The sequence below is a fragment of the Orcinus orca genome, chromosome 19 (assembly GCF_937001465.1).
Source record: "Orcinus orca chromosome 19, mOrcOrc1.1, whole genome shotgun sequence".
In the NCBI taxonomy this organism is placed as follows: domain Eukaryota; kingdom Metazoa; phylum Chordata; class Mammalia; order Artiodactyla; family Delphinidae; genus Orcinus; species Orcinus orca.
Window position 1 is genome coordinate 54,872,517 of NC_064577.1, and position 25,905 is coordinate 54,898,421.

The following is a 25,905-nucleotide window of genomic DNA, read 5'->3' on the forward strand; positions in this document are numbered from 1 at the left end:
TTCTTTAACTTTCACACTTCCTTGAGTGCTCTAATCAAAGAGCAAACCCCATCCCTAGACTCTCCTCCTCCCATCCCCACAGGACAAATTAGCAAGTTTAGGAAAAAGGAGGAAACCAATGTAATCAATTAAATGTTAAATAGTTCCAGGACTCAGTGCCTGAGCTGTACAATGTTGACCAATGACCTGAATAAATTTGGGCACATACTTTTGCATCCCAAAGCTATCTGGATAAACGGAGGCTCATAACCTTCACATTACCCCCATCATGACACATCATCCTATCACTGAATTACAGAAGACAAACACTGACCTAGTTTAGAAGTGCAGATGAAAAGAAAATGAAAACAGGATACATGACAACGGCAAGGAAACCATGGTAACTAGAAGAGAGAACTGTTTTGCTTACTTTATTTTGGTCAGAATAATCAGCAAGCTGAGCCTTCAGCTCTGTAATCTCGGCCTCTAACAGACGGATCACTTCTTCATAATCCATTTCCATTCCGTGTGCCTGTCTCTGTGCAGCTTCGGCAAGATGAAGCCGACTTCGCAGGGCTCTTGTTTCTTCGACCACAGCTTTGGCTTCCTAAAAATTTCAAAAAATAATGTCATTGAAAAAAAAAACATGTAAAAACAATTCAGTGGTTTAAACAAAATATTTTCCTCCTTCCTGGAAGTTCTAATTCTAAAAGTGAATCAATTATACATATGTTTCTCACATCTCAATTTGAAAATTAATATTCACATTATTTTATTGTACAGAGTAGCTGCCTGACCTTACTTTTCCTTTCTTGATTTCTTAGAAAACTTTCAGTATGGAATCTCCAACTTCACACATCTAGCATAGAATTTTGAAAATAAGAGAAACAAAGGAGAATTGAAAGTGGAAAATAGAAGATTAAGAATTAGCTGAAAAGATAAAAAGAGTAGGCTTCTACAAAAGTCAAGCAGGTGGTAGGCTCATGTTCTAGGAAGGCTCTTGCAGCTTCATCAGATACTGCTGAGAGATTTATAGTGTTGAGGGCTTCTCCGTGGTCCAAGTGCCAGGAGCCAAAGCTTATTCCTAGACATCAGTCTAACTGCTACTTCTCCATTTTGATTTAAGCCAAAAGGTAGCAAAATATACAGCTATTTCTATGGGATGCAATGTTCACAATACATTTATTAACCACATGTTACATCTCAGGTAATTCATGCGTCTTCTCCCATTTAACATTTAGAACAACACTGAGGGAAAGGCATTATTAAAAACCATTTTATACATAATCAAACAGAGGCTCGGAGAGGTTACATATCCTATCCAAGGACACATACTAGTGCCAGAATTTAAATCCAGGTTTACCTGACTCCAACATTAATGTTCTTTTCACCATTTTATTCCACCGCTAGATGACAAACAAACACAAAAACAAAACAAAACTATATAATAGCTACATTCTCCACCTTAGGAAGAGGATGGTATGGGCAAAACCACTTGCTCTCTCAAAAATGTGTGGTGTTGGGTCAATAACAGTCCCCCAGGACACCAATATAATTTAATATGGCACTTGTTATAATGTAAACCGCTTCTTTTTCTTCACTTGATGCAGAAATCTCTTTTCTCTGCAATGGAACTTTCTGCTACAATTGCCATGGCTAATATTCAACTGTGGCTATTTTAATTTTCTGGGAGCTATTATAGGATACTTGCTTTAGTTTGAGCCTAAGGGACGGTTAGAAGTATTTTTACTATAGGACATATATATATATATATATATATATATATATATATATATATATATGTATATATATTTTTTTTTTTTTTGCGGTACGCGGGCCTCTCACTGTTGTGGCCTCTCCCGTTGCGGAGCACAGCCTCCAGATGCGCAGGCTCTGCGGCCATGGCTCACGGGCCTAGCTGCTCCGCGGCATGTGGGATCTTCCCGGACCGGGGCACGAACCCGTGTCCCTGCATTGGCAGGCGGACTCTCAACCACTGCGCCACCAGGGAAGCCCTAGGACATATTTTTAAGGGCCAATTTTTCATTCATATATTCAATAACTATTAAGTACTTATTATGTGCCAGTTTCTGTTTCAGGTACTGAGGACAGAGCACCTAACAAAATAGACAAAAAGTCCTCCTTTTGTCCCCCAGAATTTACAATCTATTGAAAGTTTGGGAAGATAGACAGCAAATTAGGGATAATCAATGAAGATCTCATTGAGAAGACATTTAATTAGAGAACTGCAGGAAGGATGGAGCCATGAAAGTTTTCCAAGGAGGAACTTTCTGGGCAGAGAGAACAATTTGTGCAAAGGTCCTGAGACAGGATTGTGCCTTGCATCTTCAGAGAACAGCAAGGAAGCCAGTGTGGCAGAAGTGGACAGTAGTAGGGGACAGGAAGAAGGGAACAGTAGGAAATGAGGGCAAAGTGGTCACAGGTTTGGGCAGGGATGGTGTTGGCATGGAGTTGCAGATCTCGAGAGGCTTTGGAGGCCACTGAGAGGACTTTAGTTTTACTCAGGGTGAGAGGGGAAGTGACTGGAGAGTTCTGAGCAGAGACGTGGTATGATCTGACTTAAATTTTATGTGGGTTACTTTCACTGCTGTGTTGAGAGCAGACAACTCATCACAGGAGTAGGCAAGGGTGTAATAGGGAGAAGAGGAATGGGATAGGCAAGCTACAGTTACTTTAGCTTGGACAGGGTGACAGTGGTGGAGATGGTGTGAAGTGGTGAGATTCTAAATGTAGTCGGAGGGCTTCCCTGGTGGCACAGTGGTTAAGAATCCTCCTGCCAATGCAGGGGACTTGGGTTTGAGCTCTGGTCCGGGAAAATCCCACATGCCGCGGAACAGCTAAGCGCATGCGCCACAACTACAAGCCTGCGCTCTAGAGCCCGCAAGCCACAACTACTGAGCCCATGTGCCACAACTACTGAAGCCCGCGTGCCTAGAGCCTGTGCTCTGCAACAAGAGAAGCCACCACAATGAGAAGCCCACGCACCACAACAAAGAGTAGCCCCTGCTCACCTCAACTAAAGAAAACCCGTGCACAGCAATGAAGACCCAATGCAGCCAAAACCACATAAATAAATAAATAAATTTATAAAAATAAAAGAAATAAATGTAGTTTGAAAATAGAGCTAATAGGAGAGTTCTTCATCATTAACAACTTTTACTTAGCACTTACTGCATCCAGGCAATCATGTTATGTGATAAAAAATACAAAGGGGGTAAAAGACACTTTCCCTTTTTTGGCTCAGCTTAGAACAGAAGGTGTGACTTAGATAAGTGGAGGAAGAGAGTAGGACATATTAGACAAACGAACAGTGTGAACAAAGGAAGAGGGAAAATTAGGAATCTGAATGCGGTACATTTGAGAAATGACTAATTTTGAAATAGATCAACTTTGACTGGAGTAGATGCTTCCTCTAGGGGCACAATGGATAAAAAAAGATTGGGGAGAGGGAGGGAAAGGGCTGGGCTCTGGTAGAAATGGCGTGATAGGCAAAGGTGCTTGGATCTGGGGAAGGCTTGAAACCTTCTGAGCAGAATTTGGTATGAGAACACAGTGGTTTAGAAAGCTAGATCTGGCAGCAGCTGCAGGATGGAGACATGGCCAACCAACTGCCTATTGTACCCTTGACTCAAATAACTTTGCTTCCTTATTTTTAAAAGTAAGTGTCTTGTAATAAAAGGTACTTTTAGAAAGAAATATCTAAGGAAATAAAAGGACATTTACCTAACTACCACATCAGTCAGTTCAGCCCAGGTGATCAAGGGTCACCAGTGTCAGCGCAGGATCAACTTCACATTAGACTGTGCATACAGGAGGTAATGGCTTAGTATGTGTTGACAGAGCTCTAGATGTTTTACATGGATCAACTCAGATAAGCCACCTAATGCTGTGAGAGGTATGTCTATTATTATCCTCATTTAATAGATAGGAAACTGAAACGTTAGGGAGCTTGCTCAGAATCGCAAACTTAGTAAGTGGCTGAGCTGGGATTTGAACCCAGGCAGTATAGTTACAAAGTTCGGGCTCTTGGCTACCAACTACAGAAAATGTTAAAAAACCAAATCACCTGTAGATGACAATATCATCAGTGTCCAGCCCTGCATGAGCTTTTAGGATGTGGTCATTACAATAAACTCAAACACATTCGAGGCTGCTACACTGTTGCCCATTTTCCATTCACTCAGGCTAGGAAAAAAAAATATTGCTACTGAAGAGAAAGGGAGGGACAGAGAATTCTCCATAGCTGCAATAAAGAATAACTAATTTGGTGATTTGTCTCCTTCACACTCGCTTCATGCAGTTTTTATTCCTCTATAAAAACAGCACTTTTATTTTTGTTCAAAGAATACTAGTTAATTAAAAGAAGAATCTGGATGGAATTTATATAGCCATTATAGTGCACTGATGGCAATATGGTGTGAAAGGCAGTTGGGTGGTAAAAGATGCAGAGGTTTTGATGCTGAATAAATTCATGCTATTTCTTTAGTAAACGTATAATTGTCAGGTTGGTAAATGTGACCCCTTAGCAAAGTTCTAGCCCAATTCCCACCGAACGGCTGTTTAAAAGATTAGTGCATTGAAATGACTACTCTTAGAGGAAGCAGTAAAGAGAAGATAGCAGCAGTGTGCCGTATTTAGCAATACAGGATCACATAATCCATTTTTTCTTTTCCTCCTGGGCTGTCTTCTAATAACTGTAAAGCCTCCTATGTCAGTAACAATTGAGCCAGAATTTTCCCAGTACCTTACCATGAGCCTGAAATCCCATCAGGGTAAATGCGGCAGCCAGTTCACTGATTTACTTTGTATTAGGTACAGATTAATTCATTTTAGAAAGTTAGGAAATAAGAGAAACTAAGATGTAATAGTAAATAGAAAAATCAACATAAGCATTATGCTTTTTAATACTAAGCAGTACAAACAAATGCACTAGAAGGGAATCATGAATTATGAAGGCAGATCTCTGACTTAACTTTCTTTCAGTGACACTGAGGAAATGCCTTCAACTCACACTGTCTTATTGTAAAATCAGGATTTTCCACCTCACAATTTCACAATGAACCTTCAGGGAAGATCAGACCACATTCTTCTTTGAAAATATAGTTCAAACAAATGAAAATCTTTGTAGGCTACAAATACTTTGAAGTTAGCTATGTGATTGTGTTGAAACAAAGGGCAGTATAAACTCAAAGGGGAGCGTAAGCTCAAACAAAAGACAATATATTATCTGTTTTTCCACATATAGCACGTTTTCCCCCTTAAGGCATTAACATGATATTGAATTAAAAATATGGGCGTTTGATGAGATATACCTCAGAATCTTAGATATGTGATTTTTTTCATTTTCTGGCTCTGTAATTCTCCAAGACTCTGTTCATTTGTACAATGGTAAATAACAACACCTACTTTATAAGATCAAAACAACTGTCACAATAGGGTTAAAGAAACCACTACAGTTCTTGGTACAGTTTTTTTCCTGTTCATCTTTACTGCTTTTGAAATATATTCATAATCACCAATGTGATTAGAGGGCTAGACTACATCAAATGATTGAAGGCTTTCTTGAGGCACTGAAATAGTTGTTCAGAAATATAATGTGCACATGTCTTTTTTAATGTTAGCAACAATTATGTAAAACCTTTCCTCCTCTAGTTGTGAGTTTTTAACGGCTCCCTAAAGTAGAAGGAAAAAGCACTAACTGCAGTTGCTCATTTGTAATTAGGTAGTACATCCACATCACTAAACTTAGAAGTTCTGTAATTTTTAAGCTAATCAGTAAATCTTTCAAAATGTCAATGGTTGACAGGAGAAAAAGGAGACTGCAAAGAGATATATGTTTTAGTGTAATGTAACTTATGCTACCAAGCCCAAAAGAATACTTCTCTTATCAGCTTCCTACATCCACTCATTGGAAAACCCTTCTTGGTCTTGGTCCCATTACAGCTTGTGAAAAAGATTAAGGGTTACTGCAGGAAGAGGGCTGTTGAAGGAAAGCGTTTAAAAGCAAGTTATATCTAGTTTCCTTAACTTATGTGTCAAATTTATTAAAATATGTTTCATATTCCTCTCAATGGATGATCACAAAGTAATTTGCTAGATGTTCACAAAATGAACCTACAACTCATCCCTTAACCACGATGCACTTGGAGGAGAAAATGAATTCACAGAACTTTATATACGTCTCTGATATGTGCTCTCTCCTTTCCCTTTCTTTATGCCTTCTCCGTGCATACATCCATCCCACTACTCCACCTCCATACCTAACCAGTTATTAAGCACCTGTGAATTCTTCATTGATGATGTATTTGTACCATTCCTTAATATCCATTCTTACCATCATGTTACTGTTCATGTCTTTAACACCTCGCACTTAGGTACTATGAAAATCACAAAAGTAATCACTCTGCCTACTGTGTTCTTCACTCTAATGTATTCTGCATACTTCTGAAGGATCAGTTTTCCTGAAATACTGCTTAGGTAACAAACCTAAGGTAACTAGAGAAAATGTTGCTTAGGTAAGTACATGGTACATGATAAATACATCCTCAACCTCCATACTTCAAGGTTCTCCACTATTTGTTCCAAATCAACCTTTCCAGTTTTAGCACATTTGACTCTCTTACAGGACTACCATATCCAAGTACATTCACTTACCAAATTTCCCAGACTAAACTCTCCCACCTCCAAGATGCTTTTGAGCACATTATTCCTTCCACTAGGTGAATGCACTTTTCCTCTTTTTTCTTCATCCAGTTCTCATCTATCCTTCAAAATCTACTTCAGATTTTACTTCCTCTAATCTTTCCAAACCACGTAAGCTTACAATGATTTCCCCTCCTTTTATTCTTAATAATAGCTGTTGTCTTTAATTAATCACATACTACTTAATATCTCCTATGGCTATGTTGAACTGTCATTAAAATAGTATTTTACTCCCAAACTTTCTAATGTCAAAAGGTCTTGACTGCCCAAACTAGAACACAAGCTGTCTGAGAGTAAAACGCTATCTGATATTAACACATGCTCCATTCAGCATAAATATGAGATATAACTGAGTGGACAAACAGTGAAAATGACTATTTTGTTTTTCATATATAATAATTGCCTTAGAGAACTTTATTAGGTAAGAAGTTTTCACAGGAAGGTTTCAATTTTATGGGAATATTTGAGAAATGTATTTCATTTAAATAATTACAGTAAGAACCATAAGCCATGCTATGAAAAATACCACATAATGAAAAGCAAATCATTTCATTACACTCTCTTTATATATAAACAAAATCCTTTTATAGTATTTATCAAGTAAATGAGATTACATCTAAACCATGTGGAATGAAGACTACCAAGGTCGAAAAAGGACAGATAGCTACACTTTATTTGTGTTTGACAATTTTATTTCTTGCTTTTTCATTAAATAGATTTAAAAATTTAAAGATTTAAAAATTATGCAGGCTAGTTTATATTTCTCTAAAATTTACAATTTTCCACCATAAGTTTATATAATAAATACATGCTCCCAAGGACTATATAATCTTGAAAGTCCATTCCAATCCCACCCATATCCCTGATTCTGTGATTTGTGTGGTGACACTCCTTTGTAAAGTAAAAATGATAGATATGTGTCAATCCAAGAAACAAAGATTTTCTTTACTTTGTATGAAAAAGCAAAATCCTAACTTTGCAAAGGAAGACTTGGTTAAGCTTTCTGGAGGAAAAGCAGGTCAATCAAATTATAATTATCTCTAATTAACCCTCCCAAGAGCTGTCAACTTCTTTACCTGCAGCTGCCTCATCCTCCAAAAGGTGCAAAATTGAATTCTGCCTCTGAACATCAAAGAAAATCAAAGAAACAATGTTCAATCTCTGTTTATAAACAGAAATCCCTAATCAAAGACAGACACACAAGTACATCTATCTAATAAATTTTACCATGTGAACTTTGTTCAAAATATAAATTAGTTAAAACTCTGTTTTGACAATACATTTAACCCTGAACACATATTTTCCGGTTTAGTGACGGTTGACATAAAAGAAAAAACTATTTTCCTACTTCTCCAGTTCTGGTTACAAATGTACCAAAAGAGAACATTTACAGTATTAGAAATTCCTTTCATAATCAGAATTTATATCCTGTTCATTGAAACCTAGTACTGCTCAAAGGCTACTTTTGTAGCTATCAAATATTTAGAATTCATCTGAAGTTTGGAGTTTAAAAACAGAAATTTAGTCCTTCCAAATTAACTTTTAGAGAATTCAGTTAGAAAAAAAATTTTATCAAATTTTGTTTGTTTTGATGGCACTTGACCAAGAGTTCCAAATTTGAATCTAGATATAATAAGATCTAAATAATAAATAAGATTCTTAAATTGATTTGGAAGAAAAAAAATCAGTGAGAACTGGTAAGCAAATTCTGAAAAAACAACAATAAGAAGGAAAAAAAGAAAGAAAGAAAGAAAACAAATAACGTGGGACATGGCCCAAGAATTTAAGGCATATATAAACTACAAAAGTTGGTGCTAGCCAAAGAAGAGTTAGATAAAACATTCATTCGCCCAATATTTATTGACAAAGCAACTGGAAAGATTAGATAGCCCAAACAGACCCCTAGATTATATGAGAATTTAATTTATGGTAATGGAGATACCACATAACAATGAGTGGTTGTGACAACAAACTATTTGGAAAAAAAGTGTAAAGTGTAGACACTCATCTCATACCATATACCAAACAGAGTAATTTCTTAGGTGGGCTAAACAAAAACAGAGATGGGAGGAAAACCAGGTAAATATGTATCTGAAATTGCTAGAAATGAAATTTTTTAAAGTTAAAAAAAGGGGGGGGGAGAAATCACAAAGAAAAAGATAGATTTGACAATACAAAAACACCTCTGTTTAAAAACTTTTAAAAAATTAGAAAGACAATTTGTATATAGGGGAAAATATTTGCAACAGATTTGGTAGATATAGGGTCAATAACTACAATGTAAAGAGATCTTATAAAATGATGTGGGGAAAGTGGGAAAACAGTTATTGATTAAGAATAGAAGTGAAGAAGAAAAAGCAAGAGTGGGAAGGGGATACAAATGACATAAGGGGCATATATGGTCAGGAGTGGCAGAATGTCATGAGCAATCATATCAGGAAATCAGCTGCCTTGAATATGAAGAATTGTGATGGAAGTCACAATTTTATTTGAAACCCATGGTCATAGACAATCTTTGCTATCTAATGCGGATGACAATGAATCAAAGTACGTACAATATTTTCAAATAGGGTGATTTATTTATGTAAGGTTAGGTAGGACTAGAGAAGTCTTGTTTTTAGTTCTAAAGTAGTTTGTGAATAAATCATTTAACACAACGTCATGAGTCACACAGCAAAGTAAGAGTACTGAAAGTGTTTCTCACAGGTTAAACTGCCAAGACAGGAGTTTTATAGTATCAACTGCCTTATCACTACTTCCTCCTTGGGTAAAATTTACTAGTTTGTCAGCCAAGTTAATATATATTGCTCTTACATTAAGAAACATAAAATGTTTGGCATCTGCATAGATGTTTAAAATATACCCTGGAAAGGTGCTCTCTTAGCAACTGACTTATGGAATTTTACAGATTTATATTTGCTTGTTTTGGGTTAAATAAGGAAAATTATAGGGAGTAATGCCTACTTTGGTATACAATCATGTCTCTGACAACTCACCACCAATAGGGCACCTATTCTGAAGTGCTTTCTAGGAAGTGATGGTTTTCCTCTATTTTTCGTTTTTCTTACTAGATTGAGAGCTCCTTGTAAAAAGTATATCTAGCTTTCACAGTGCATTCACACAAAACGAGCATTAAATAAAAGAAGCTGAAACATCTCCCTTGCCAAGTTGCCCTTATAAGTTACCGCAGGCATGTGTGAAACAACTGATGAAAGAATGCTGAATGTGGTCCCTGAACAGCCAGAAAATAAGTGGCTCACAGTATGGAAACCAGAACCCTAACATCAGTTCTAACTAAGACGACTGATATAGAATATACTGTAATCAAATTGAACTGAAAGGTTTCTATGAAGAATAAGATCACTTTCCTCCCAAACTTCTCTAACATTGAAAATTCTGTGAGTCTAGTTAATCTAACACAATTAAAACAGTTCTATAGTATCAATAGGGTAATAAAATTTCTCTCAGAATTCTTAAAATGGTAAGAACTTTTCTACATTAAAAAGAAACAACTATTTGGAAATGGGTATCTGAAATAGACATCTTTGTTTGCCAAAGGTAGTTTAGAATGCTACATTCACCTCCAGTGAATCACTAGATAATGGCTGCTGTCTGCAAATAGGAATGACAACTGGGCTGTCTTCGTGTTCCTTTTCCAAGCAAGCTGTCTTTAACTAAGGAAGTTACTTGGGCAAAATTTAACATTGGAGAATACACGGGCCATTTCTTTGATTCTCATAAAGGGAATTAAAGTTGAAAAATAAATCCAACCAAGTTTGCTTAACAAGTTTCTCCACTCAGATTGCTATCATTGTAGGAGCTTTATAATCTTTTTTCTCAAAGAGGGTCCTTTTTTGTTTGTTTTATTTGCTTTTTAAAAATCATTTTAAGATCATTGTAGACTACACATGGTTGTAAGAAATAATACAGAGAGGTTTCCTGTACTCTTCACTCAGTCTCCTCCAATGGTTATATCTTTCGTTAGTATAGTAGAATATCACAACCAGGAAATTTCATTGATATGATCCACCAACCTTAATCAGGTTTCACCAGTTTTATAAGCACTCAGCAATAAAAAGGAACAACATAAATACACAAAACAACCTGGATGGATTCCAGGGGAAGGATGTTGAATGAAAAAAGCCAATCCCCAAAAGTGACATATTGTATGATAACACTTATATAACATGCTTGGAAAGACAAAATCATAGATACAGAGAACAGATTAGTGGTTGCTAGATGTTAAGAGATGGGGCATGGAAGGAGGTGGCTGAGACTATAACAGAGTAGCAGGAGGGATCCTTGCAAAGAGGGTTTTTAATAGAAAATACAGGTTGACATTCTGAGGTTACAAGTGACCATCTGAAATGGGAACACAGGAACATTTTACTACAGTCCCCTTTCAGAACAGAAAAAAACCTGACAAATACATGTATTTTTCTTTTTTTTTCCTCTAAAGATGAGATTGGCATCTTGGAATATCTACTAGTTCCATACAGAGCTATTGTAAAAAGTTCAGATCACTAAGAAGAATAAAAGGGGTGTAAGAACTCATATCAATTCTAAAAATTAGAGGCTTTACTGTTTCTTTAATAAATGCACAAAATTAACAAATCTCTTCAAGTGTGAAAATGTGAATATTCTTTAGTAATCACATATTATTCTTCCTTTTAGAGATATATTTAATCTGTTCTTAAAGTTTCCGTTGTTGCTTAATCCATAAACCAAAATAGTGCACATGCCAGCTGTTCCAGCTGTATCTAAGTTCATGCTCAACTGTCCACAGAGAATCCTGTGCTGATCTGACCTCGTTTCAGCCTCGGGACTTCACGCCCTCCTAAGGCGTTCAACCCAACCTTTACACAGGTGAGGCCAACTACAACTGGGCTTATCTGAACTTGGAGAAATTTCCCGTGTTTCTTTAGGGCAGAGACTGGTTTAGACAAGCTAAATATTTTGGCTTTGGACTGTTCACCAATTCATTGCTGCCTTAGGTCATAACACTGTGCTGAAAGAAACTTTAAAAACAACTTGTATGAGAGTAGGCTTTAGAAAGCTGTTGATCAAAGGAAGTTGCTAGAAAAATGGCCCATGCCTGTTAAAAGTTGTTAGAACTTGAAGAAAAAATAACAAGCAGTATATATAATTTCATGGGAAACTGTGCTCATGATTTTAAACAGTTAGGTTGGATTATTCTGTAAGGCATGAAAACTCATCAAAAATACTTAGATTTTAGAGAATAGTACCACCAATTCTTTACAAAACAGTGAGTAAAGTATTATGGTCACAACCAGGCCATCCCTGGTTGAAAAAAATACAAATGTACCTGATCCTTCTAGTGGAAAAGGATCCCTTCACAGCTTGTTCTTTCATTCTTTTAATTTCTTCCTTCCCTTGCTCTCCCTTCCTTTTCCCCATTCTTCCTATCTCCCTCTCTTTAGTTCTTCATTGCTTTCTTTTTGGGTCATTACACTAAATAAAGGTAAATTAATTTCCATAATTTAAAATAGCTATTGTACCTTCAAAAGGAGAGATTATTCTGCTTTTATGATCAGGTCTCACAATAATTAAATTAAAAGTTTTAAATGAACAAAGGATATCAAATTGTGCTCTCTTCTCCTTTGGAAGCAACTGGAAACAGCACTGTAAAATAAATTGAAAGTCAATCTAATGGTGTTTTAATAATTAGGTTACCTATGTATTTAAAGGATTTATATGGCATAATTATTAGTACTGTACTGATTTCATATCAAGATCTTCAAAAGGATACTAAAAAAGGAGAAAGAAATTTTGCCAAATTTCATACGACTCAAATTACTGGTTTTTAAAAGTTTTTAAGAGAAGAGTTAATCACAATTACTTTGTAATTTTTATTTTTTTTTACATCTTATTGGAGTATAATGGCTTTACAACGTTATGTTAGTTTCTTCTATACAACAAAGTGAATCAGCTATGTGTATACATATATCCCCATATCCCCTCCCTCTTGAACCTCCCTCCTACCTTCCCTATCCCACCTCTCTAGGTCGTCACAAAGCATCGAGCTGATCTCCCTGTGCTATGCAGCAGCTTCCTACTAGCCATACATTTTACACTTGGTAGTGTATATATGTCAGTGCTACTCTCTCACTTCGTCCCAGCTTCCTCCCTACCCCCGTGCCCTCAAGTCCGTTCTCTACATCTGTGTCTTTATTCCTGCCCTGCCACTAGGTTCACCAGTACCGTTTTTTTAGATTCTATATATATGTGCTAGCATACAGCATTTGTTTTTCTCTTTCTGGCTTCACTCTGTATGACAGACTCTAGGTCCATCCACCTCATTACATGTATTTGTAATTTTTAAAGACTTGCTAATTATGAAAAAAGAAATTAATCCTTGGAAAAATGGAGAAGTAGTATTTTCACTAAAGCATAGAAACTCTTTCATTAACAATAAGTCTGAAATCCCCTTAAACCGAATAATAACATTCTACATGAATAAGAGAAGATGAATGGTATGCAAGGTCAATATACTAAAAAAAAGGACAGTTTTGGGTTGATTTTGGGTGGCATATTTTTACTGCAAGTGTGTGTTTCTGAAATGAGTAGTTGTGCCAGTATGTATGCACATGTTTGTACACACATATATATTTTAAAAATTATTTTTGCTAAAACTGGAAAATATGCATTAATCTATACTATGAATTAAAACATCTTTACACTCAATCTCATTTCTCTTGCTTTGTTAATTGCATTATTATAGACTCTTAATCACCAAATTAAAAAGCCTCGACCGCTTTTTCTGATTATTACTGAACATGCTATCCCTGTTAAGTCTGGTTGACTTTACCCTTGTGGTATCTTTCACACTGACCGCCCTGGTATACTTGGTATAATTCCATTGCCACTACCCAGTTAAATCCTGCATTGCCTGTTATCTGGACTTCTCAAATTTTAAGGTGCATTCATATCACCCAAGGACTTGTTAAATGCAGATTCTATTTCAGTAGGTCTTGGGGTAAGACCCGAGACCCTGCATTTCTATGTTCCAGATGTTGCTGACACTGCTGGTCCTCAACCGCTCTTTGAGTAGCAAGGATGCAGAGTTCTAGACCTGCCCTGTCTAATATGGTAGCCACTAGCTACATGTGGCTATTGAGCACTTGAAATATAGCTAAGTAGGCTGAAGAACTGAACTTTTAATTTAATTTTCTTCAGTTTGCATTTAAATCTAAAAATTTTTTGTTTTGGTAGAATTGTATTTCACTTTTATCACTGCATCATTTAGGATATTAGTGTTGAACTGTAGTGTTTGTGTCAGGCATGTGAGTCATTTGAGTTGTATACATAAACACATAACTGATCTGGTCACTGTTAATGAATGAATTAATTTCAAAAACTTTTTACACAACAGTGTGCTTATCTGAATATTTTATACAGACAGCATGAGTTACAGTAATACTTGTGTAAATCATGATTTGTAATTAAATTGAAATACTTATTTTTATTAGAATATAGTTAAATTATTTTTGTATCTAAAAAAGTAGGTGAAGAACAAAAACATAACAAGTATAAAATATATAAGAAAGCAATCAGGAATACCAAAAAACTTATCCACAGACAGTGAGAGCTGGAGCATTAGTGGGGTGATGGTGCAGGGACGTCAGAGGGGCTGGAGAACTAGTAGGGGAGTGGGGGGAAGAGTGGTAATTCTTGAGGTAATTCATTGAGGTTAGAGGGGTGTAGGGATGCGGGATAGGACTGGCTTTTATTCTGAGTGAGATGGAAAGTTCTGGAGAGTTCTAACAAGTTTTAAAAGGCTATTTCTGGCTGCTGTGTTCAGATCAGACTGTATGGGGGTGGGGCAAGGGTAAAAGCTGGGTGATCTGGTAGGAAGCTATAATTACAACACAGGCAGAAGATGATGATAGCTTAGACCAGTGATGGAAGTGATAAAAAGTGGCAGAATTCTCCAATTTTTAAAGAGTAGGGCCAAGTTAGATGTAGAGTGTGAAGGAAAGACAGGGGTCAGATTATAGGTGGAACAAGTTGATCTTTCTTCTCCTCTTGTCAAGTATCTTCACTGGCAGTCCACTGTCTCAAATCTTAGATTGGTATTCAAGTGCCTATATGCTTTGGCCCCAACACAACACCTCCCCACAGCCCCCAAATGTTATTTCCTAATGCTTTCATCTTTCCATGTTTCCCTTATCTTCCTAGGCCTTTAATAATGATAAGATAAAAGAATACAAATCAAAACTATTATTTTTTAGGAACTTACTATATTACTGATAGTTTTAGGCTCTTAAACGCTAAAGAACTAGGAACAAATTATAAGACAGACATTATCATCACATTTTTAGATACAAACATATTAACAAGTAATAGTAAAATTAGCATACAAAAGAGGGCCCATTTTGACTCTCAAGATAAGACTTTCCCTTTCATACCACGATTTTCATGCTGCACCCTCTGCCTGGAATGCTATCCCCTTTCCATGTCTGGTCCACCTTCTCTTTAATAAAAGTCTCCTTATTCCGTCAGCCAGAATTAGGTTTTCTTCCTCTAAATCAAATCGTTAAAACAAATCATTTCCACCTCTTTCTCCACACCTAATATTACTTCTTCTATTATTAATAATAATGACCATAATAGTTAACATTTGTTGAGTGCTTACTTCGTGCTATATACATTTATACTATCATATTACCTTACTTTACTAAGTATGCTTGATATTCTAAAGCTTTTAAGATCCAAGCATTTAGGAGAAAACAAAATTTTAAGTAAAAATGTAGAAAAAACCCTACCCCTTAATTTATTCTACATGTAAAAATTAACAAAGAAGATTTATAAATGTCCACTTTGAGCATTCAAAGAAACACTAAAATGTAAATCGGCCTGGCCATATAAACTGATGCAAGTATTGAAGATACAGAACTAAAAAGGCATATCAATCAAAGTACAAAAAAACTTAATAAAATGGGGGTCTAAAAACTGGACAAAAATAGAGGACTTTTAAACACTTTTAATTTGGAAATAATTTCAAATTTACATAAGGGATACAAGAATAGGAATAGTACAAAGAACATCTTTATATCCTTGGCCCAAATTTACCTAACTCACAGATTCACCCTTTTGCCAACATGTCCATGAGTGAGAAATAAAGTATTCTTGTAAACCACTGATATTTCAAGGTTGTTGTTACCAAGATTTTGCATGTTCTCAATCTCTCACTTATATACATATGTACACATATATGTATACATATACATATTTATATACACATATGTATATAAATATATATACACATATACACACAATTTTTTCTAACCATCTGAGGGTGAGTTACATTACACTCATCATGGTTCTTTACCCCTACAAACGTTAGTATTTCCTAAGTATAAGGCTATCTTATACAACCATAGTACAGCTATCAAATTTAAGAAATTTAACATTGAACCAATACTTTTATCTAATCTACCATCTGTATTCCAATTTTGTTAATTGACCCAATAATATCCTTTATAGCATTTTCCCCATTCCAGTGCAGGATCCAGTGTAGGATCAGCTTTTTTTTTAGTTTTCATGTCTGTTTACCCTCTTTTACTCTGGGACCTTCCCTCCCTCTCTCCTTCCTCCCTCCCTCATCCTTTCTCTCTTTCTTTCTTCCTGTCTGTCTTTCTCTCTCCCCTGTCCATCTCTTTCTTATGTCCCTCCCCTCCTCCCTCCCTCCCTCCCTCCCTTCCTCCCTCCCTCCCTCCCTTCCTTCCTCCCTCCCTCCCTCCCTCCTTCCTTTCCTTTTCATTCTTTTGTTTCTTTATGTCATTGACAGTTCTGAAGAATATAACCCACACCCACACCCCCAACACACACACACCTTTAAAAAAAATAAAGCTGTCCCTCATTTGGGGTTTGTCTGATGCTTCCTCATGGCCAGATTCAGGTTTATACATTCTTAGCCATAATGCTACATAACTGATGTTGCGTCCTTTTCAAGGTATCACATTTGAAGTCATACATGCCCATCTGTTCTTCACTGGTGATATCCATTTTTAGCACCAGTCTAGGAGTTGTCTGATTTCACTACTGTATAATTACTATTTTCCCCTTGCAATTAATAAGCAGTTTATAAAAAGCCACTTTAAAACCATGTAAATATGTAAATGTTCTGCTCTTCATAAAAAAAAATGCCCCCTAGATTTAGCATTTTATGATTTGAGTCTGATCCAGCCATTACTGAAACAGATGCAAAATGCTGACTTCCCAAATCTGGCAGCTTCTCTGATAACTGTAGTTATCAGTCAGCACTCAACAGTCTATAATGAGAAAGAGCCCTCGGTTATCCTCATTAATTAATTCATCTCTTTACTATGGTATGGACTCATGAATCACAATGTTTTCAATGGTTCATTACTGTATTTAATTATTTTGGTGCTCAAGTACTTCCAGATTGGCCAGTGGAAGGCCCTTCAAGCTGGTTCCTTGTGACATGATCCCATCATTTTGGGCATTTCCTTATTTTCTAGCATAAGATGTTTCAGGCTCATTTTGTACTTACCCACCCCTGGCCCTGAAATCAGTCATTTCTCCAAGAAGCCTGGATTCCTATTAGTGGGAAATGGGTACTTAGATATGCTATATGCTCATTGCTATTGGGTTGTCTGCTTCTTGGCTCTTTCAGCTGTCAGAGCTAGGATTATATATATATATATATATGTATGTATATACACACACACGTGTGTGTGTATATACATACATATATATATGGGCACGTATTATTCATATTCACATATATACATATATATTTTAGAAATGATGCATTCACAATGATACCTCCAATTCTAGTACATCCACAGGATTCTTTTTTGACTTCCTTCATTCTGCTTTGAATGTCTTTGCTTTTTCATTGAGATTCTGGCTCTCAACAACAATCAACACATTTGCTGAGACCTATATTACATCTTAAAATTGTTTCAGAATGGCTTTGGCCACACCTCTAAAATAACAACAAGACAACAAAACATACTATAAAAGTTCTGGAATTTGTTTGCAATTCTTTTCTAACTCAACCCAACCTGTCAAACACTGAACATAAATACTGTGTTCATAGGTTACTGAAATTGATTCTTTCTTTTGTTTTCCTTTGGTATATTTATGGTATTCATTTGACATGCAAATGAATTAATTTATTTCACTTTGCTTGTAGTTTTAAGCTCATTTTCCCTTTCCCATCTTTCCTGATTTCTTTATATATTTTAAAAATATGTAGAATATTAACATGTCCCCCAAAGTAAAAATTACATAAAAAGGTATTCTCAGAGAGGTGTCATTCCCTCCTGCATCTTGTCCACTCTGTGCCCACCCGTGTTGTAGATAACCAATTTCATTGCTGCGTAGTTTATCCTTCCTTTGGTTTCTTTTGTAAAGATAAATAGATACACATGATAATTTCTCTTGTTTATAAATGATAATACTATATACACTCTTTCATCCTTTGCTCTTTTTTACTTGAAAGTATCTCTTGGAAATCACTTTGTACTACTGAGGAGAGATCTTCCTTCTCTCTCCTGCAGCGGCATAGAGCTCCATTGCACGTATGGACCATAGTCCATTCAATCACCTATGCTTAGGAGATGAAGGTAGTTTCCAATATTTCCTAATTACAAATAATATCACAATAAATACTGTGCACATGTATTTTAATATTATTAAAGGTATATCTTCAAGGCAAATTCCTAGCAGTGAGGTTGCCAGGTTGAAGTGTAAATGCATACATAGATTTGTTAGAAATGCCAAATTCTCCTTCATAGCTGCACGCCATTTTGCATTACCACCAGCAATGTATGAGGATGCCTGTTTTGAAACAGCCTCACCAACAGCGCACTGTCAAGCTTCTGAATTTTTGCTAATCTGATGGATGAAAAGTTGTACTGGCATATCTAAAAAAAAAAATAGCTTTGCTGAGGAATAATTTATATATATAATAGTAAAATTTACTAATTTTAGGTATATGGTTTGATAACTTTGCTTAACCCAATGTCACAAAAGTTTCTTCTGGAATTTAAGTTTTAGTTCTTACGTTTAGATCTGTAATCATTCAGAGTTAGTTTTTGAATATGAAATGAGGTAGTGGTTGAGATTCAATTTTTCTCACACTAATATTCCCTTGTTCTAGCACCATGTATTGTAATGAGCAGCTTTTCCTCATTGAATTGTCTGTGAATGTTTTCAAATACCAAGTGACCCCAAGTGAGGGTCAATTTCCACTGGTATCAGATTGCTGTTAGCTCCAGGCTTAAAACACTCGGAACAAGAAATGTAGTTCACATAGTTCCCCGCTTCCCAGAGGAGCAGCTTCTCTGCGTTCATTTTCCAGTTCCTTTGGTTGTTGCTTAGTGTGTAATGTCCAGGTTTTAGAGTTGTTCTCTTGGAAAATGTCCTCTGCAAGTGTCTTGCTCAGTACTAGAAGCTGGAAGTCCTGTCTCAATGTAGATTTAATTGGTATTTCTCTTATTATGAGAAAGACTGAATATCTTTTCATGTTTCATATGACCTTTTTATAACTTTTTGGTGAGTGGTCTGTTCATGTTTTTTACCCATTTTTCTATATAATTTTTGGTTTCATCTAAACTGTTAAAACTTCTGCTTATAATTTGTGTATATGGATGCAATTGAATTTTGCATATTAATTTTTTTAAAAAAATTATTTATTTGGCTGCATTGGGTCTTCGTGGCTGTGTGTGGGCTTTCTCTAGTTGCGGCGAGTGGGGGCTACTCTTCATTGCAGTGTGCGGGTGTCTCATTGCAGTGGCTTCTCTTGTTGCGAAGCGTGGGCTCTAGGCACAGGCTTCAGTAGTTGTGGCACACGGGCTCAGTAGTTGTGGCTCGTGGGCTCTAGAGCACAGGCTCAGTAGTTGCTGCACACGGGCTTAGTTGCTCTGCAACATGTGGGATCTTCCCGGACCAGGGCTCGAACCCGTGTCCCCTGCATTGGTGGGCGGATTCTTAACCACTGCCCACCAGGGAAGTCCCTTGCATATTAATTTTATATCTTGCTGGCTTGTGGATTTTTCCAATGAGTTAGTTTTATCATTGATTCTCTAGAGTTTTCTGGATTACTATTATGTTATCTGCAAACAGAGATAGCTTTATTTTTTCTTTTCCAATTTGTATGTCCCTAGTTGTCTTTCTAGTCTAACTGCATTTTCTTTTTTTGTGCTACTTTTATCAGGTTTACGCATCAAATGTTATACTTGCTCCCAGAAAAGAATTTGTAAATTTTCTTTCTTTCTTTTCTTTTTTTCTTAATACTCTGAAGCCATTTATGGGAGATTGATTGCCAGAGGTTTGGTTAGATTCCCCTGTGAAACTATTTGGTCTGGTCCTTTTCTATAGGGTGGCTTCTTGGTAACTTTATTTCTTATATGGAAATTGGTATATTAAACTTTCTATCTCTATTGAGGTCAGTTTTGGTAAACGATATTTTCCTAAAACATTTTAATAGGTGAGTTAATCCCAGTTATGTTAATTAAGATGACTATTATGTTCAGTCTCAATTTTGTCATACTGTCTTTTGTTGAAATTATTGTGTATATTTACTGCATTTCTTCATTCATGTGTCCCTTTTACTTCTTTAAAAAGATTTCTTTTGGTAATTAGGAAGATGTGTATTTTCATTCTACAGGTTACATTTGTATTATTGCTTTTTATAGTGCCTGATATTCCCTCAATCTTTACCTCATCTTTTTAATATTTGGTGTCAGTTTTAAATAATATTCAGTGACTATTATACTTTATTCATACAACAGAATGATCTTATGCTATTTTCCCTTTTTTTCTCCCTTCTCCTCTCATTAAAAATAAAATTGCATCTTTGATTTTTGTCAGACATGTAATGTTTACACATTATTCTTTCACCTGTGAACTCACTCTCATTTTAGTCCCAGCTATAAAATAACAGATAGGAAATGCTCACAGTTTGGAAATTCTTGTCAAAGTTATCCCAGGCATTTTTTGGCTGGGTGAAACTCACCTCTCCCAGATTCCTCAGGAATACTACATGTGTACATTATGCTCTGAATACTGGCACATTTTAAACTGTTTTTCTATGGCCTTGATATCTGGGAGTCAACTTGGTGGTATACAATATTCTTGGTTTACACATTCTTTCCTTTAGTTTCATGAAAATATTGCTCCACTAATGCCTTACTTTGTATGTTGTATCAAGAAGGCTGATGCTGGTCTAATTCTATTGCCTTTGTAAGTTATTTGACCTTTTCATTTGAAGGCACTTTGCATATTTTTTTCTCTATCTTTAAAGTCTACTAGTTTTACTAGGATAGGTCCTATAATTGATCTTTCCAGGCCAAATTTCCCCACTATCCATTAACAGTGTCAGGTCATCTTATTTCTGAAAAGTTTTCTTGGATTATAGTTCTAAATATTAGTGTTGTTCAGCTGTTTTGATTTACTTCTTTAAGAAAATCTTTTACTTCTTTATTTCATTCTTATTTTTCTGGTTTTCTTCAATGCCTTTTCATTTGATTATGTTCTTCCTTGGGAAACCTGTAATTTAGTTTTCATTTCTGGTATCATTTTGTCTTTTTCTTCTCTTTCTTTCCTAAGTTTTATCAACTCTCATTTCATTTATTCCTGTTTTTTGTCATTTTCTAAGTCAGTTTTAAATTTCTGATTTGAGGTGCTTTTCTTTCTTAATGCCAAATGCTTGTTTGAGGATATTAAATTGAGTTTGCAGTGATGTGTTACAGTTTTTGTCAGCTTTGTGGTAGAATTGTTTTGGAGTTTTCATTAGGAGGAAAGCTTTAATTCATATTGTCTGATTTTTACAGTTGTCTTGTAATGACAGGGACAGATTTTTTTTTTTCCAATTCCTTTTTCTTTCATAGAAAGAGTTCTTAGTTCAACAGCACCCTCTTCTGTGCAATTTCTTTTATGGATCATGTTGTTGACGGTCATAGTGGAGGGTAGATAGAGGAGGTTTGGTATGTCTTGTTTCTCTTTCATTTCTGCAAGATCCTTAATTTTCCCCTCTTATTTCCTTGTTTCTCTTTATTTCCTAATCTCCAAGGGATACCACCCCTTCTCTATTTGATTCTTCCCCAGAAGCAATGATTCTCGAAGGCTGCCACTTCTGGGTGCACACACTTTCTCAAGTCCTGAGAACCACAAAAACCTGGCCTCTGTTCAGTATTTTGGCATTATATAGTGGCATTTTTCTCTTTCTGGGGGTGATTTTATTTGTAGTATTTCATCTAATTGCTCTGTTTCTCCTTATTCTTTTTCAGAGTTTTTCAGCCGTAACTCCTCTGCTCTTTGTACGCCAGGTTTCAGTGGCAGGCAAGTTGCAAGAATTTGTTGGAATTTTTAAACTATTTGTATGTAGTTTGAAGGTTCTGGTGTTCCCTGTCCAATAGCCATATTTAAGGTATGGATCCTAGGAATTCCCTGGCAGTTCAGTGGTTAGGACTCGGTGCTTTCACTACCATGGGCCTGGGTTCAATCCCTGGTTGGGGAACTAAGATCCTGCAAGCCAAGTGGCACAGCCAAAAAAAACCCCAAACAAACAAACAAAAGAAACCAGTATGGGTCCTGTATGGTTTTATTTTGCTCTGTAAATTTTATGTTTTCTGGGAGGATAATGTTGGGGAGATTCAAAATCAGGTGATTGCCACTGATCTATAACAATGGTCTCTTAACTTCCTACTCTTATTAATATTTTATTTGTTTGTTATTTGTATCTCTATTTCATGATGATGCTGTTGTATTTTTTTGCTGTAAGTTACTTAAAATTCTCTGAAGAATGATGCAGAGTGAAAATTAATTTTTTAAAAATTAATTAGTTAATTAATTTTTTAAAAATTAATTAGTTAATTAATTTTTGGCTGCGTTGTGTCTTCATTGCTGTGTGCAGGCTTTCTCTAGTTGCAGCGAGCGGGGGCTACTCTTCATTGAGGTGCATGGGCTTCTCATTGCGCTGGCTTCTCTCATGGAAAATGGGCTCTAGGCACGCAGGTTTCAGTAGTTGTGGCACACGGGCTCAGTAGTTGTGGCTTGCAGGCTCTAGAGCGCAGGCTCAGTAGTTGTGGCGCATGGGCTTAGTTGCTCCACGGCATGTGGGATCTTCCCTGACCAGGGATCAAACCCGTGTACCCTGCATTGGCAGGAGGATTCTCAACCACTGCATCACCAGGGAAATCCCAAATTTTTACTTTTCATTATTAAAAAATAAAATTAAAAAATGCTCTGCTTTGGAGGATTTTGTTTTTTGCTTGTTTTGTTTTTATCTTTAATAAGATGAGTATGAGTAACAGAAGAAAAGAAAAAGGGAAAATAAAAGAGAAAGAAAAAAAGAAGAGAAAAGCAATGAGATGGGTCATTTCAGTCCATAGATACCTGGCTTTGAAAGCAATTTCCAAGAGGAGTTTTAACATTTCCTTTGGTAGCAGGAATTCAGCATGGGTACAGCCCCTATGAGTGATCGCTTTTAAGATCTATACATTTTATACTATACTGTTTACATCTGTAAGCTCTGGGATATTATACAGCATCAATACTTTGTAATTATACCTCATATGTTTATGCACACATATACAAAACACATATACACAATACATACACTTACTTGTTTCACATTTTGGAGTTCTTCTGTCAATTGTTTCCTTTGCCTTTCCGATTGAAATAATTTTTCCTATATTTAAAAACCACTGAATTAATAACTTGTTATGAAGGTATCAATGGGTATGATATTTAGGGCTTTGTTTCAAAGCTTATAAATTCCCCAAACATCTAATTTCTACAATTTGAAAATGTAGTTCCCAGTCATTTTTCTGGCTTTACACATACCATCTAAAAGTAATTAGTTATTTACAGTATAATTGTGGTGATGTAAACATATTTTCTGTTACTATAATTAGTCACTTTTTTTGGAGGGGGGTCCGGCACCATGCAGCTTGCAGGATCTTAGCTCCCTGACCAGGGACTGAACCCGGGCCACAGCAGTGAAAGCCCGGAATCCTAACCACTAGCTACCAGTGGACTCCCTGTTAGCCGCTTTTTAAAACCTCAAAATCCAAGGTCCAAAATAAGTCAATCAGGATCAGAATGTATAAATATTAACTAAATGTTGGGTAATAGCTATCATTGCCAAAGAGCTTGCAAATTGAAGAGCATTATTATTACAACTTAGAGTGTCTCTTACTATACTAAAGAGGACTATGAAACTGGGTTAACTATTATTTTCTTAATTTAGTTTATTTTTGGAAGATTATCCATAAAACTGAAGATATGACTGGTGTAACCAAAATATGAAATAACAGTTACTAAGGAAGAATAACATTAGGCATGTCAATCAAATATTAAAATCTTTGAACTTAAAATTCAGTTGAGCAAATATCCTAAAATGTTCAATTTTGTTAAGTATGTCATAAATAAATCTACATGTTTTTGATCAAATCAGAGATACTAAGAGTAATTTAAGAACCATTTTACTATAAACCCAAGCAGAGGAATTGCTGGAAGATTATATTGAGTGGTAAATATTCATGGCAGCATTGCAGGGTTTACAGGAAGCAATTCGCTTTCTGTTATACTTCAGCTCATTCTTGTCTAACAGATGAAATGAAAGTACATGACAATGAATATCATATAGCAATCTAATGAATCTGCCACAGACCAGAAGTCAAGAAACTGCTGGCTCCTGGGTTTTATGCAAGTCACCTTCACTTTTTGTGTCCTAGTTTTTTGCATCTGTAAATGGAAAATATATCTATTTTCATTCAGCTTTGCAAAGCAGTAGCAATGTGAACTCTGCAGAAAGGCTTTAAGTTAAATGAGGCCCATGGCACTTTTAAAAATCATTCTTGCAAAATAAAAATTAACCATTGGTATCAAATTTTCTTGGCTTCATTTTTCTTTGTACCTCAAATCAGACATGAAGAATAGAGATGTCACAGGATAATGGGAAGTGATGAGAGACCACCTACACACTCCATGAACTTCATTTAACAACCTCTGCTATTTGTGTGAGTGTGTGTAATATCAATACAAGCAGAAAAACTCAAAAGTGCAAACATTATCTCAAATGAAATATTTATTGCTTTGTACAATCTTTTCTATAGTTAAACAAGTGGTTCTCAGCCAATAGATAGGTTCTCAGTAAAGGAAATTATAAAATATAGAATATATTTCACCCGTGCTTTTAGGTTTTGTCACAGTAGGATATGCTCAGTTACATCTCAAAAATTTTAAATGTGAATCCTGATTTACTGAATAGCTCCTCAGGAAAACATTGTTTAAATGTTAAATTAAATTAAAATTCTAATAATTACTACTGATATTCCAATAAAAAACAGGAATATATCACTAAATTTAACAATGATAAACATTAGGGAAATAAAAAAGATCTGAGAGCCTCAGAAAATTCTGATGAACTGTAAGACTCAACGACTTATGCAGAGGAAATTATATAAAAATGCTGTCTTACCAATGTAACCAACCCTGGAGATGTTTTCTAAGAGAATATGAGGAAACTACTGTCAATATATTTTTAAAACTAAATTTATATTTTTCATCTTAACTCTTGTTACACAAAAAAATGTGGATAGTGGTTTCAAAGATGTAAAAAGAAATATAAAATATTCCTTTAGTAGTAAAATGCTTACATTTGGACGTAACATGAATTGGTAATATCTTTTGAAAGGGAATTTGGCAACATGTAAAATTTTATGCATCCATATTCTTTGATAAAAGCAATTCGGCTTTCAGAAATGTATTCAATTTGTACTTTTACAACTGCACAACGGCCCAAAGATACATCTACAAAGCTACTTATGATGGACTTATTTTTAATAATGGAAAACTGGAAATAGCCTAAATATCCATCAATAAAGAACTGGTTAAATAACCTAGAATAGAACCTTTTGATGATAGGAGAGGCATTAAAAAGAATTAGGTAGATCTGTATATGTTAACCTGAAAAGTAACCAAAGATCTAATGCTAACAAAGAGAAAAAAAGAAGGTAAGTTGTAAAAAAGTTGTATGCAATTTTGTAAAAGTTAAAAAATATATACACATGTATTTTTAAACATATGATTGGCTACATAGAGAAAGTCTCCCAAAGGATAAACAAGATATGTTAAACAATGGTTTCCTCTAGAGGTCAGAATTTAAAAACTAAGGTAGCAAGGGAATTTCTTTCTTTCTTT

General features: G+C 35.7%; 1 protein-coding gene across 6 annotated transcripts in view; it reads right to left on the reverse strand.

The window, feature by feature from the left end:
- The window catches only part of STXBP4 (syntaxin binding protein 4), a 183,367-nt gene that overhangs the window by 72,593 nt on the left and 84,869 nt on the right, over positions 1-25,905 (reverse strand). For 5 of the 6 annotated variants that reach the window (XR_007473320.1, XM_033431784.2, XM_004271799.3 and 2 more), the window contains 2 exons: positions 23,324-23,389; positions 410-586 (listed from right to left, as the gene is read on the reverse strand). Coding sequence is in view for 5 of the 6 variants with exons in the window: in XM_033431784.2 (XP_033287675.2) it covers positions 410-586; positions 23,324-23,389 (243 nt within the window). In the remaining variant the exon portion in view is untranslated. Of the gene's footprint in view, positions 1-409; positions 587-16,471; positions 18,621-23,323; positions 23,390-25,905 lie in introns of those variants that run through there. The other variant, XM_049701626.1, reaches the window with a different exon arrangement.